This window comes from Cebus imitator, unplaced genomic scaffold, assembly GCF_001604975.1.
Source record: "Cebus imitator isolate Cc_AM_T3 unplaced genomic scaffold, Cebus_imitator-1.0 Scaffold596, whole genome shotgun sequence".
Classification (NCBI taxonomy): Eukaryota; Metazoa; Chordata; class Mammalia; order Primates; family Cebidae; genus Cebus; species Cebus imitator.
Window position 1 is genome coordinate 593,564 of NW_016107911.1, and position 15,458 is coordinate 609,021.

At 34.9% G+C, this 15,458-nt stretch overlaps 1 protein-coding gene across 12 annotated transcripts in view; it reads left to right on the forward strand.

The window, feature by feature from the left end:
• CCDC91 (coiled-coil domain containing 91) overlaps positions 1–15,458 on the forward strand; it is a 385,716-nt gene that overhangs the window by 274,800 nt on the left and 95,458 nt on the right. For all 12 annotated transcript variants that reach the window (XM_037734255.1, XM_037734257.1, XM_037734254.1 and 9 more), the window contains one exon: positions 677–853. In XM_037734255.1, coding sequence (XP_037590183.1) covers positions 677–853 — 177 coding nt within the window. The remainder of the gene's footprint in view (positions 1–676; positions 854–15,458) is intronic.

Genomic DNA, 15,458 nt, shown 5'->3' on the forward strand with positions numbered 1-15,458 from the left:
CAAGAATATCTACAGTTATCTAAACTGGCTACTGAATACTTGGTTTTTCCTACTACCTATCTGTGTGAAACTGGGTTTTCTTTATATACTTCAACCAAAAAACATCATTACAGATTTAACACAGAAGGGAGAAATAAGAATTTAGCTGTCATCTATTAAGTCAGATATTAAAGAGGTTTACAGACACATGCAGTGACATTTTCCTCACATTTAAAATTTTGGAAAGTAATTATTTTTCATAAAATATATTGTTATCAATGCAGTCAATTATATTAATTTTAAATGAATTAATAATTTTGTTTTTTCTTGAAATGAATTTCTAATATGGTGCATATTAATACCTAGGACCAACATAAACAAAATCTTTTGATGTCTTCAATAATTTTAAGATTGTAAAGGAATCCTTAGACCATATAGTTTGAAATCTGCAACTTAAGCTAAGGCTTGGTTTCTTTGAAGATTAGAAATGCCATGGAAATTAAGCAGGAATATTTATATAGAAAAGAATAATAGATTTTATTTTACAGCAGTTATTTAGTTTACTTAAAAGCAGCAGTGTCAGAACTAAACACTATAGGATAGAGTTTTTTTATCTTTTAGGTTAACCAAGCCTGAGTTACACAAGGAATTATAATGCAGTCTTTCAAATTTATTCTGGTAATTATTTATTTTGAAGCTTGAAAAAGAAGCAATGCAGGATGCAGTTTTAAAAGCCATAGAAGAAGAAAGAAAACATTTGGAAAAAGCCCATGCTGAAGAAAGGGAATTATGGAAGATAGAACATGCAAAAGATCAAGAAAAAGTATCTCAAGAAATTCAAAAAGCTATACAAGAACAAAGAAAAATAAGTCAGGTTAGTAATATTAACTGTAAATATTTACTTTTTTTTCTCATTTTTCTCAATATGAAGTACCCTTACTTTATCTTTTATCTTACTTAAAACAACCCTGGTAGATATTTATGACTTCTTATTTTTCCATTTTGATGTTAATATTTTACTTAATCATTTTTAATATTTTAATGTACTTTCATCTTTCTGGTATTGAAAACTCTGCAATTGACCATTTTACCCTTTTACTTTATTTTCTGAAAGGTCAGAACCAAATGTATGTTTAGTCATTGCAAATACGTTAAACTTTCTGTGTTTTTTTATTTTTCTCATAAACAGACACACACGCACACATGCACACAAACTCAGTCAATACAAAATAATATATTTGTATAGAAAACAATTTGATTCAAATTGCATCTGCCATGTATTGGCACCGTTAGACTTTTCTGACACACAACATTAAACAAGATAGACAGGACCCCTGTGCTTTCATGGAGTTTACATCCAAGTTGGGAAAGAGCTATGATAAGCAAGAGAGTACCACGTGGTGCTGTGGGCTAGGAAAAAAATTCTGGTTTATATGTTTAACTAAGAATGGTTATAGGAGATTTCTTTAGATAATAAAGTTAGGAAAGAAACCAAACTCAGTAAATTTACGTGTCATGTAATTCAATTTATATGAAATTCTAGAGAAGACAAAAGTGATATGAGAGAAGATACTTCAGTAGAAGATACAATAACGGGGGGCAGGGGAATTTTTTGAGGGCAGTGGTAATGTTTTATATCTTGATTGTGATAGCACTTACATTTGGCAATACTTATCAAATTACACATATAATATTGCTGAAAACTATTATATGTAATACCTTAATATAGCTGATTTTTAAAAAAACAAATGACTATCAGAATAACTGACTAGATGGTTGGTGATTTTGGATGTGGTTTCTTTTACTAAGGTGAGAAAAGATTAAGTTTCATGGGGCTAAAAATCTAATATTTATGTATTAATTGTGTGATGGCCTATTCGTGATCCTAGAGGAAATGTTGAGTAGGCAGTTAGAAATATAGAAATGGCATTCAGGGGAGCTGTCAGGGCTGGAGATAGAAATTTTGGATTAATAAGCATATAGTTGTTATTTAAAGCCAAATAAATAAAAAAATAATTTCTGGATAGAGTTCTATGACTTTCTTTTATAGAATGTGTCCATCTTCTATCTAGGAAGAATATGGCTGCTTTAGATTAACTGTGTAATACTGTAGATAGTCTCACATGTAACAGTTGTACTTCAGATGAAATAATGAAAGTGTTAAAGTTATTAGTGCTTTCTGTGTCACCCTGTAGCCCATGATTGAGTAGCCAGGTCTTCATCCAGACTTTATAGGAAGCTCAGGTCATTAATACGAACAGCAGCTTCTGCCACTTTCTGCTGAGCCTCTGCCTGGATGCAGAGGCCAGTGCTTATTCTGTCTTCTAGGTAATACATAGAGCCCAGAGAGCCACTCTCCAGGGACCTATAAACTGTTTTGACTATAAACTGAAGGAACTGACTTTTTAAAAGCTTGGAAGTCATTTTTAAAGTCACTTCATAGCACTCAAATGTTTTCTGAAAGAAAACTAAATATGAACCATAATTAACAACAATTAATATCTTTCTTTGTCTAGTAAGTCACAGTAGAAATTAGGAAATATTAGTATGGTAACACAAAAACATTGTGAAACTTAAGCAGCCTAAATTATTACTTAGAAATATAAAGGGAAAAATCAGCTTCTGCTTTAGAATTTACCTCTGGATTTCCTCTCTGCTAGTACTGGCATTAACTAAGAAGATAAATGTTAAACTATGACACAAAACAAGAGTACCTAAGGATTGTGGTAGATAATTCTCAGAACTCACTTGAGAGATGTTTTTCTTTGGCCTTGATCGTAAGTTAAGTCTGTCTTAATGCTGATTGTAGATTGTACTTTTTTCTGAGGTAATAAGAGAAAAATTTATGATCCTGGCTTATTGATTTTCATATTAAATTAATTCTGGGTCACTTAAAAGTCTTTGTTAAGGGAAGGACGTTATTGACACCAAAGCAGGCAAAAAGAGGATAGTCATTAATTTTGCTGTTCTAGCAAAGTCTTGTAAAAGAACTCTAGGGCATACAGACACTCAAACTATGTCTGACATTGGAAGCTCTTCATAACAGTTTATAACCACAGCCACTGTAATTTGGGGTTATGTTTTCCCTAAAAGCCACAGACATTACAATCAGTGGTTAAATTTTCCTTAAGAAATTTAGTACTGCCACCTGACCCTTCTTTTAAAAAAGGAAATAGCATTTCTATTTTAGCTTAGCAGGCTAGTTTCACAACCCTGAAATTTTTCTATGGTGACCTCTTTAGTTTTGATTCATTCATTTTAAAGTTTTTATTTACAATAGTTTGATAGTAACCTAGTTTATAATAAAGTTATAATGACATTTTAAATTATCCAGAGAATGAGAATTCATCCTAGATTTTCCCTTTTATCCTCATTTGCACATCTTTTTAATTATCAGAACCTTTTCATTTTACCTGTAAAAATAATCCTTAAACATATACAGTTACTTCCAAACTGCTGCCATTGTCTTAAGTAATATTCTTATTGCTTACCTTGACATCCTATATAGACTTCTTTACCTCCAGTTTTGTGCTTTTCAACTTGGAGCAAGTTGGATGTCATTCTCCCACTTTAAATTCTTCAGTGCCTCCCTGAGGCTTATAAAATAAAGTTCAAACTACTTAGCATAAAATATATATCTTTCATTGATCTGTTCTGTACCTGTCTACCTCATCTTCTGCTGCTCTGTTTTACATTTCATGCTTTTAGAACCAAGTGACTGGTACACATAGAGTGCTATTTTATGGTATTGGGCCTTGGTTCATAGAGCATCATCAACCCAGAATGCCATTGCATTCCCCCAACTGGTAAAACCCACTCTTCTTTGATAATTCATCAATTTTATCCTCCATAAAACTTTTCTTTCCTCCTTCCAGATTAAATCAAGTGCCCTTCTTAGGCATTCGGTATATAACTAAACCATTGCTCAGCCATACTATTATTATAAAAGGACTTGTTTCTGTGTCTTCTCCACTAGATTACAAACACCTTAAAAGGAGGAGCTGAGTCTTCACAGACTGCAGTAGGTTATGATATAGGACCAGCACTGTTTTAAGGAGACATACTAATCTTTGAAAAATCAACTGGGTCTCCAACAACACAATTTGGCTCTTAGAGTTATGGTAGCTTTTAATTGGAATATTTAATCAGGACTAGGGTTATTTAAAACAGTGCTATAGATGTTATAATCCCCTTTTTAAAGAAGCATTCATCAGACTGTCAGCTGGGTGCCAAACTGAACTGATTTTTATCATTGTTACTCAATGAAATACTTGGAAAATACTCCAAGAGGTCAAGGGTAATTACTTTCAGCTTCAGAAAAATGTTTACTTTGAACAACTAGTATACACTTGCTCTACAGTGATGAATGGCTGCATGAGTGTAAGTAGAATTTTTAGGCCACAGTAAAGTAGTGCAGTCTCTTTCACTGGTCAAACAGAAGCATTACATTCAATTACAGATACCATGTTTTAAAAGAGACATTCCCAAATCAGAATGAGACATTCATTTGTACCACCTCAGCATCTATTACTCTGTTCCCAATATGATAGTTTTTTTCTTAGTGATGTGGTTTAGAGGAAATTTAACCTGCTTTCTAATTTACGTATAGCTGCTTGTTTACATAGGCTAGTAATTATTTTCCATCCCCATGTTTCAAGAATGCACACATAATTTGAGCCAAGCTCTTCAGACTCAGTTTGAGGACTTGCTTCCTCAGGTATATAAACTGTCTTGTTCACAGAAAGAAAATGAAGAAATTTGTCTTGAGACCATAAATGTAGAGATTTTGAGAAAAAAGAAACAACATCATTGGTGAAACCAAGCACTAAAGAGGAAGAGATTTGCATCTTGATCACATTGTTTGCCCGCTGTTAGGTGAAGCCCACTGTTAGTTCTTTTATGTTCTCTCATATGAGGCTATAACTTTATTTTTTTTTTCCTTAAGTCAATTTGTGCTGAATTTTCTGTTACTTAGGATCCAAAGAATTTTAACTGGTTGTCAAATAATTGTGCTAAGGAGTAAATGGGTTAAATTTGAGTCCTAGCTTGTGACTCATGTAATTTTGACCAAGTTTTAAAAATCTTTAAGTTTCCACTTTTAGGTCTGTAAATGGGATTAATAATACCTATTTTGCATATTTATTGTGAGGCCCTTGGAAACAAGTCAAAAAGGAAAGACAATAGATGGTGTGTGTATATATACACATTTTAACTTAGCTGAAGAGGGACAGATTAGAAGAAGCAGGTGAAAATATTTAGCTCGCTGCTGTCTTGTGTCTCTTATTAATGGGTATACATTCCGAGAAATGCATCATTGGGAGGTTTTGTAATGCAAATCTCACAGAGCGTACTTATACAAACCTGGGTGGTATAGCATTCCTAGGCTAAGCTACAAACCATGCAGCATATTACTGTACTGAGCACTTTAGGCAGTTGTAACACAATGGCAAGTGTGTATCTAAACGATAAAACAGAACAGTAAAAATACATATTATAATCTTAAGAGATCAGTATTGCATACACTGTCCCTCATTGACAAAAATGTCATTATATGGTGCATGACTATACAAGCTGAAACTATGAAATTACAATTGATCTAGCAAAGTGTGCATCATTTTATCCAGGATTGAAAAGATAAGATTGGGTAGAAGGTTGAAGAATGTGTATTAGAGAATATAATCTCTACTATCCTTTCTACACTATGGATATCTGTTTCTATTTCTGTATTATTATAGGTATCGGGCAAATTCTTACTTTACAGATGGGTACCCAATTACTAATATTGCAAACATTTTTCATTTTTATAATTTAATTATAAAAAGTTCTTTTTCTTAAATAGTTACTGTAAAATCCTTTTCCAGTACATTTAAAATACTTATATTGCTTTTGCATAAGCTTATAACTTTGGTTAAGTAGCTTAAGTATTCTAAATTTCAGGTATGCATGACTCCCAAAATCATCCTGAGGACCGAATGATAATATACCTGACTATTTTCTTAACTTTTAGCCACAAAACATAAAGCATGACTTTTATATCTGTATTTTAATACTTGTTATATTCTATTTCATTTAGCTCTGTTTGTTTCACACACATCTTTGTTCACAGAATCTTCAGTACCACTAAATTGCTATAATGCAGCATAAATTCATTTTATTTATTTAGTACAGTGCCTGGAACATAGTATGCGTTGTTCTTGCTAGGATGGCCACTGCTGTTGTTGATACTTCTACTACTGTTATTACCATCTTATTTACTCATATAATTTTCACACCTAGCATAGTGCCATGCATAATAAGCAGCAGGCAGACAGATGGTTACTGGTGATTACTGAATGCTGTATTTTTCCAAACTGTGTGTATCAAGAGGGGGTACTGCAGTGAATTCATAAGGATTCTGCAAGTTTTGTTGTTGTTGTTGTTGTCTTATAACCTGAGGGTAACAGAGCAATATTTGAGCTTCTGAAACCAGATGAACTACCAGCTTGCTGATATTTGTTTATGTTACATTTCTTTCTCTTTTATTACATCTTTGAGAAGTTGGCATTTTGGGTGTTGCTGAGATAAAAAGCAAGTACCATGCAAAAATCAATGTGGAACAGAACCTGAGAGTGTTATTGTCCTATCTTACTCCATGGGTTAAAAGGCTGTACAATGCCTAATATGCTCAAAATCCTCATGAGTAAGGAACATAGTTAAGGATGAAATAAAAATATTTTCCTTTCAATTTTTATATATTTTCAAATCACCTACCTAATTAATCTGTGGAACAACTGCATATTTTGTTTGGCCTAGTAGGAGCATGAAAAAAATTACTGAGACAGCAAGAGAGCTGTGAACTAAGACAATGTGAGAAGCCGTAATCTAGTGTGTACCCACAGAATAAGTTGCTCTGGGAAACACAAGAAATGTAATATGTAGTCTCTACTCTTAAGTAGATTTTCTTTGAATTGGGGAAACAAATTCACATGTTTATTAAGATGAACTGTGCATCTGTAGTTGTACCAGATATCATAGTAGTGTTCTAGTCATAAAGACTGTGCTGTGTCATAAATATAGTCTGTGGTTTCAAAGGGATATCAAGTTAATATGATAGACAAGTAAACTGATTAATATAATTTTGAGCTACAGAGTGCCCTGAGAGTGATAAAATATAAGGTATTCTGTGAACACATTTGAGGAGTACTAGATCTACCCACATTGTGATGTGGAAGGCCTGGACCACTTCAGGAAAGTCTCCTAGAGATAATGGTACTTAAACTGAATCATGAAGAAGGAGAAGTAGGCTTGTTAAACAGAGGAGGAGGAGGATGAAGAGAAATCATTCCAAGCTTGGAGAGCATGGCATGTCCAAGGAACTGCAGTATTTCCTATATACATGATACGAGTATGTACTATAGAAATGAAAACATGGTAGCTTCTACAGAAGTTACAAGCATGAATGAGACTTCGTCATTGTTTTCAAAGGTATTGCGGTGAACTGCAGAAATATGTCAAATTTATCAATTGCTCTAATTTGAGACTGAGTGAAATATTACAAATTACAACAGGTTGAGGCAGTTGAAAACACAGAGATGGAAATTAGCACAGTGTTTGATGGTTATCAGTTTGACAAATTGAAATGTTTTTTGGGAAAGTTTTATAACAAAGATGGAATTCATATACATGAGCCAATTTTGAGAAAATTGAAGTCTGAGAGACAAATTTGGATTTAATATTCTCACAAATAGAATGCCACCAGAGGCTCCACTGGCACAAAAGGGACAAGAGCTAAATGTTTTTTATGGAAGATTAACTGGACAGCCTTAAATGTGATGCATGGAAGCAAGAAAAAGTCTAAACATAATACTCTTTAGAAGTTGCTGGAATACTTGACATGTAAGAAGAAGGCAGTGTAGCCTACATGATGGCAGTTGAAATGGTGACAAAGGGACAAACATTTTGAGGAAAAGACTGAACTTGGTGACTGGAAATAGGACATGAAACCAAATTTCTCTCTAAGGCTTGAAATTTTTGTGACTGACATTTCCTTCTGATAAATATAATTCAGCATGTCTGTCTCTCAGGGTAATAACACAAAATTGACCATTTTGGGGTTAATCCTGGTCAGAATAACAAATGAACAAAAAATTTTTGAAGAAATACAGCAAGATGGTGGAATAGAAGGCTTCACTGACCATCTTTCCTGCATGGACAGCAGTTTAACAACTATCTACACGGAAAAAGCACCTTTATAAAAACCAAGAAATAGGCGAGCAAAGTACTTGATTTTAACTCTGTATTGCTGAAAGAGACATTGAAGAGGTAGGCAAAACACTTAACTCACTGACTCTCCAGAGAGAGTCTCTCTGCCATAGGGAGAAGGAGAGCCTCCAATTGGGAGGCATTGAACTTAGTGCTACCCTTGTTATATCAGAAAGCAAACCCAGACCAAACTTAGCTGACATCCACCCACTGAGTGAGCATTTAAGTCAGCCTTATCCAGAGGGGACTCACTGATCCAAGCAGTCAGTAGGAACTTGAGTTCCCCCAAACCTCACCACCGTGGACTAAAGTGCTCTGGGGCCCAAAATGAATGCAAAAGTCTAGGTCACAAGGACTGTAACACCTAGGAGAGTCCTAGCACAGAAACAAGTGAAAAGCCAGTGGAATGGCGGGGCATGCAACCTACTGAGACACTAGCCAGAATTGCTAAAGTAGTGATGGCATCACCCATCCCCAGCCCCAGGTTGTATAGCTCCTGGCTCCAAAAGAGACCCCTTCCTTCCACTTAAGGAGAGGAGATGTAAGAGTAGGGAGGATTTGTCTTGAATCTTAGATACTAGTTCAGCCACAGCAGAATAGAGCACTGGTTGGAGTCATGAGGCCCCCTTTCCAGGCCCTAGCTCCTGGGTGACATTTCTAGACATATCCTAGGCCAGAAGGGAACCTGCTGCCTTGAAAGGAAGGACCCAGTCCTGACAGAATTCGTTCCCTGCCATCTCAAGATCCCTTGGGCCCTGAATAACCAGCAATGATACCAAGGTACTACATCAAGGGCTTGGGTAAGCCTCTGAGACTTGCTGGCTGCAGATGAGGCTCAGACATTACCAGCTGTGGTAGCTACAGGACGAGACTCCTTATGTTAGAGAATCATAGAGGGAAAAGTAAAGAGGATTTTGTCTGGCACCTTAGATACCAGCTTGGTCTCAGTGGTGTAGACCACCAAGTAGACCCCTAGGGTCCCCAGTTCTAGGACTTGGCTTTTGGACGACATTTCTGGAATAGCCCTGGGCCACAGAAGGAGTTCATATTCCTGAAAGGTGAGTCTCAGCCCAGGCAGCATAAACTACAAGCTATCTGAAGCATCCTTGGGCCTTAAGAGAACATCAGCAGTAGTCTGGCAGTACTTTCTGTGGGTCTGCAGTACTTCACGTAGGCCTGAGATGAAGTGGCCACAGGGTGAGGATTCTCTGCCTTTGGAAAGGGGAGGGAAGAGTGGGAAGGATTGTACCTTGTGGTTTGAGTGCCAGCTCAGCCATAGTATAATGGAACACCAGGAAGATGTCTAAGGTTTTTGACTCTAGTCTCTGGCTCCTGGACAGCACCTCTGGACCTGCCTGGGGCCTAAGGGAACTCACTGCCCTGAAGGGAAGGACATAGGCCTGGCTGGACTTGCCGCTTCCTGATTGTAGAACCCCAGGGCTTTGAGGGAACATAGGTGATAGCCAGGCCTTTGGCAAGACCTAATGCTATGCTGGCTTCAGGTCTGACTGAGCACAGTCGTAGGTGTGGTAGCTACAGGGGTGCTTATGTCACTTTATTCCCACCTCCAGCTGGCTCAGAATAGAAAAACTTTGTTTGGGAGAAACTAAGGGATGAGAACAAGAATCTCTGCCTGGTAGTTCAGAGAATTCTTCTGGATTTTGTCCAAAACCATCAAGGCAGTACCACTGTGAGTCTGCAAGAACCACAGCATTACTGGTCTTGGATTCTCCTCTAAAGAAGATACAGCTTAGATTACAACATCCAAGGAAAATCTTCCCAAGAAGGAAGGATACAAAAAAGCCCAGACTGCAAAGACTTTTAAAATAAATACCTAACTCTTTAATGCCCAGACACAGACAAACATCTGCAAATATCAAGATAACACAGGAAAACATGTCCTCACCAAATGAACTAAATAAGGCACCATGGACCAGTTCTGGAGATACAGAGATATGTGACCTTTCAGACAGAATTCAGAATGGCTGTTTTAAGGAAACTCAAATCAAGATAACAACACAGAAGAAATTCAGAATTCTATCAGGTAAATTTAACAAAGAGATTGAAATAGTTAAAAGGAATCAAACAAATTCTGGAATTGAAAAATGTAATTGGCATACTGAAAAATGGATCAGAGTCTTTTAATAGTGGAACTGACAAAGCAGAAAAAAAGAATTACTGCACTTGAAGACAGGATATTTGATTAAGCAGAAGAAAGAATTACTGAGCTTAAAAACAGGCTATACACGAAGGAGACAATATTAAAAAATGAAATATGCCTACAGAATTTAGAAATTAGCCTCAAACAGACAAACCTAAGTGTTACTGGCTTTACAGAGGACATAGAGGAAGAGATAATGATACAAAGTTTATTCAAATGGATAACAGAAATTCCCAAACCTAGAGAAACATGTCAATATCCAAGTCCAAGAGGTTTATGCAACACTAAGCAGATTTAATCCAAAGAAGACTACCTAAAGGCATTTAATAATCACACTCCCAAAGGTCAAGGATAAAGAAAGGATCCTAGAATCAGCGAGAGAGAAGACACAAATAACATAAAATGGAGCTCCAATATGTCTGGCAGCATTTTTCAGTGGAAATTTTACAGGCCAGGAGAGTGTAGCATGAGATACTTAAAGAGCTGATGGAAATAAACTTTTACCCTAGAATAGTACATTCAGCAAAGTTATCCTTCATACATACAGGAGGAATAAATGCTTTCTTGAACAAACAAAAGCTATGGGATTTTATCAACCCAGGACTTCTATAAGAAATACTAAAGAGAGTACTTCAATCAGAAAGAAAATGACATTTATGAGCAATCAGAAATCATCTGAAGGTACAAAACTTACTGGTAATAGTAACTACACAGAAAAATAGAGAGTATTATAACACTTTGGTGTATGAATTGCTCTTACCCTAAGGAGAAAGAGTAAATGATGAACCAAGCAAAACTAATGACTACAAGAACTTTTCAGGACATAATATAATAAGATAGAAATAAGAGAAAGCTAAAAACTGGAGGGATGAAGTTATTTTCTTTTTCCTTGATTATTTATTTGTACAAACAATTTAAAGTTATTATGAGCTTAAAATAATGGTTTTTAAGATAGTATTTGCAAGCCTCATGGTATCTTAACCAAAAAACGTAACAGCGGACACACCAAAAATAAAAATCAAGAAAATAAATCATATCGCCCAAGAAAATCACCTTCACTAAAAGGGAGAAAAGAAAGAAGGAAGAGGAGACTGCAAAACAACCACAGGAAGAAAAATGGCCAAAGTAATCGCTATCAGTAATGACATTTAATGTAAATGGACTAAACTCTCAAAAGATATAAACTGGCTGAATGTACTAAAAAAAAAAAAAACCAACAACAACAAAAAAAAATCGATCTGTTACCTGTAAGAAACTTCACAAATAAAGTCACACATAGACTGAAGAAAAAGGGATAGAAAAAGATATTCCTTGCCAATGGAAACCAAAAATGAGCAGCAGTAGTTGTACTTAAACAAAATGGATTTCAAGACAAAAATTAGAAGAGACAAAGAAGGTCACCATATAATGATAAAGGAGTCAATTATGCAAAAGGGTATAATAATTTTAAATATATATGCACCCAGCACTGACGCACCAGCATATAAAGCAAATATTAGAGCTGGGGGGGCGGGGAGAGGGAGACTCCAATAAAATAGTAGCTGAAGACATCAATAGCCCACTTTCGGTGTTGGACAGATCTTCCACACAGAAATCAACAGATCAACACTGGAGTTAATCTGTACAATAAAGCAAATGGATTTAACAGATATTTACAGAACATTTTATCCAAAGGGTACAGAATACGCATGTCCCTCTTAGCACATGGATCATTCTCAAGGATGCACCATATGTAAGATCACAAAATATGTCTTAAAACATTTTTAACAACTTAAATAATATCAAGTATCTTCTCTGACCAAAATGGAATAAAACTAGAAATGAAGAACAGGAGGAATTTTGGAAACTACACAAATACATGAAAAGGAAACAGTATGCTCCTAAATGATCAGTGGGTCAATGAAGAAATTTAAGAAGGAAATTGAAAACTGTATTGAAACATATAAGAGAAACACAACATACCAAAACCTATGAGATACAGCAAAAGCAGTACTAAGAGAGTAGTGGATAGCAATAACTGCCTACATTAATAAAAAAAAAATTCAAATAAACAACAATGCATCTTAAAGCACTAGAAAAGGAGGAGCAAAGCAAAGCAAACTCAAAATTAGTAAAAGAAGAAATAATAAAGATCAGAGCAGTGATCAATGAAACTGAAATGAAGAACACAATACCAAAGATCAATGAAATAAAAAGTTGAGTTTTTTGAAAACTTAAGCAAAATAGACAAATCTTTAGCCAGACTAAGAAAAAAAGAGAGAAGATCCAAATAAATTAGAGATGAAAAAGGGAGACTACATCTGGTATCTACATCCAAACTGGAAAGGGAGAAGTCAAATTATCTTTTTTTGTGATGATTTTATCTTATATTTGGAAAAACCTGAAGATTCTACTGAAAAAAATATTAAACTTATTTAAAAATTTGGTAAAGTTGCAGGATATAATATCAACATATAAAAGTCAATAGCATTTCTATATACTAACAGTGAACAACCTGAAAAAGAAAACAAAAAGTAATACCATTTACAATAGGTACAAATAAACCAAATACTTAAGAATTAACCTAACCAAATAAGTAAAAGAGTTCTACAATGAAAACTATAAAACACTGATGGAAGAAATTGAAGATGACACCCACCAAAAAACAAAGATATTCTACATCCATGGATTGGAAGAATAAATATTGTTAAAATGTCCATAATTCTCAAAGCAATATGTGGATTTAATGTAATGTCTATGAAAGTACAAATGACATTTTTCACAGAAATAGAAAAAACAATCCTATAATTTATATGGAACTACAAAAGTTTCAGAATAGCCAAAGCTATCCTAAGCACAAAAGGACAAAACTGGAGAAATCACATTACCTGATTTTAAATTATATTGCCGATCTATGGTAACCAAAGCTGCATAGTACTGGCATAAAAACAGACACATAGACCAATGGATCAGAATAGAGAACCCAGAAACAAATCCACACACCCTCAGTGAACTCATTTTTGACAAAGGTGCCAGAAACATATATTGAGGAAAAGACAGTCTCTTTAGTAAATTTGCTGAGAAAACTGGATAGCTGTATGCAGAAGAAGGAAACCAGACCCCCGTCTCTTGCCATATACAGAAATCAAAATGGATTAAAGATTTAAATGTAAGACCTCAAACTATGAAATTACTACAAGAAAACATTAGGAAAACTCTCCAGAACATTGAACTGGGCAAAGATGTCGTAAGTATTACCCTGTAAGCACAAGCAATCAAAACAAAAGTGGACAAATGGGATCACATCAAATTAAAAAGTTCTGCATGGCAAAGGAAACAATCAACAAAAGACAACCCGCAGAATGAGAGAAAATATTTGCAAACTACCCATCTGACAAATTAATAACCAGAATATGTAAGTTTAAACAGCTCTATAGGAAACAATCTAATAATCTGATTAAAAAATCAAGAAAAGATTTGAATAGACATTTCTCAAAAGAAGACATGCAAATGGCTAACACACGTATGAAAAGATGCTCAACGTCATTGATCATCAGAAAAATGCAGATCAAAACTGCAATGAAATAAAATCTCACCCTAGTTAAAGTGGCTTGTATCCAAAAGGCATGCAATAACTAATGCCTGAGGATGTGGAGAAAGGAGAACCCTTTACACTGTTGATGGGAATGTAAATTAGTACAACCACTATGGAGAAGTGTTTGGAGGTTCCTCAAAAAACAAAAATAGAGCTACCATAAGATTCAGCCATGTCACTGCTGGGTATGTACGCAAAAGAAAGGAAATTAGTATATCAACGAAATACCTGCACACCTCTGTTTGTTGCAGCACTGTTCACCGTAGCTAAGATTTGGAAGCAGCCTAAGTGTTTATCAACAGATGAATGGGTAAAGAAAATGTGGTACTTATATACAGTGAGTACTATTAAGCCATAGAAAAGAATTATGTCATTGTTAATGAGATTAAGTCATTTGCAACAACATGAATGGAATTGGAATTCATAATGTGAAGTGAAATAAGCTGGGCAGAAAAAGAAATGCGTTACATATTCTCATTCATTTGTAACATCTAAATATCAAAGCAATTGAACCCATGGAAATAGACAGTAGAAGGATGGTTACCAGAGGATGGAGAAAAAATGTAAAAATACAAAGAAATGAAAAATAGAAATGAAAAGACCTTAAAATCAGGGAATCAATTCAAGAAGTTCTTCACATAATTTTGAAGGAAAAAAAACAAAATACAATGCAGGAAATCATAAAACTATTATCTCATGAAAGTAAATCTGGAATTAAAGACGATGAATTTCTAGATTGTAAGACTTGAGTTTCTAGATAGACCTGTAACTAGGTTCATCATGAAATTGTTGAGGAACAGAGACAAGATAACATAAAAGTTCTCTGAGAGGGAAAAATCAATTTCCAAATTATGAAGACTCAGAATGTAATTAATCTATGAAATTCTGCAAAAAAAAATTTTAATCTAAATATCTGTACTTGACCAAACTATCAATTATGAGTGAAGGGACAATAAAGGCTTTTTTCAGAGAAAATAGATATCGAAACTTCTACATCTTATATATTTTTCTCAGTAATCTCATGGAGGAGGTACTCTACCACAGCAAAGGGTAAACCAAGAAAAAATAATCCATTGGGGTCTAGAAAGCTGGGAGATTCAATTCAAGGACTATATAGGGAACACTAAAAAATATGACTGAGGGAGATTCCAGAATGAACATTTATTTAACAGACCTAGAGAACAACCAATCCAGTTTGTAGATAGGTCAAGGAGTTGTGTCTCCAAGAAGACAAAAAGAATGTGTCATATCCTTATGTGTATTGAGACGATATATACAACTGGGAGATAATTTGGGGATTAGTTTGTAATGATTATTTACTCAGGCTAATATAATATAGCTGAAGTGATGAAGTGACATTGTTTCATTTTGTTTTTCCTTCCTTCCTTCCTTCCTTCCTTCCTTCCTTCCTTTCTCTCTCTCTTTTTCTCTTTCTTTCTCTCTTTCTTTCTTTCTTTCTTCCTTTCTTTATTTCTTTCTTTCTTTCTTTCTTTCTTTCTTTCT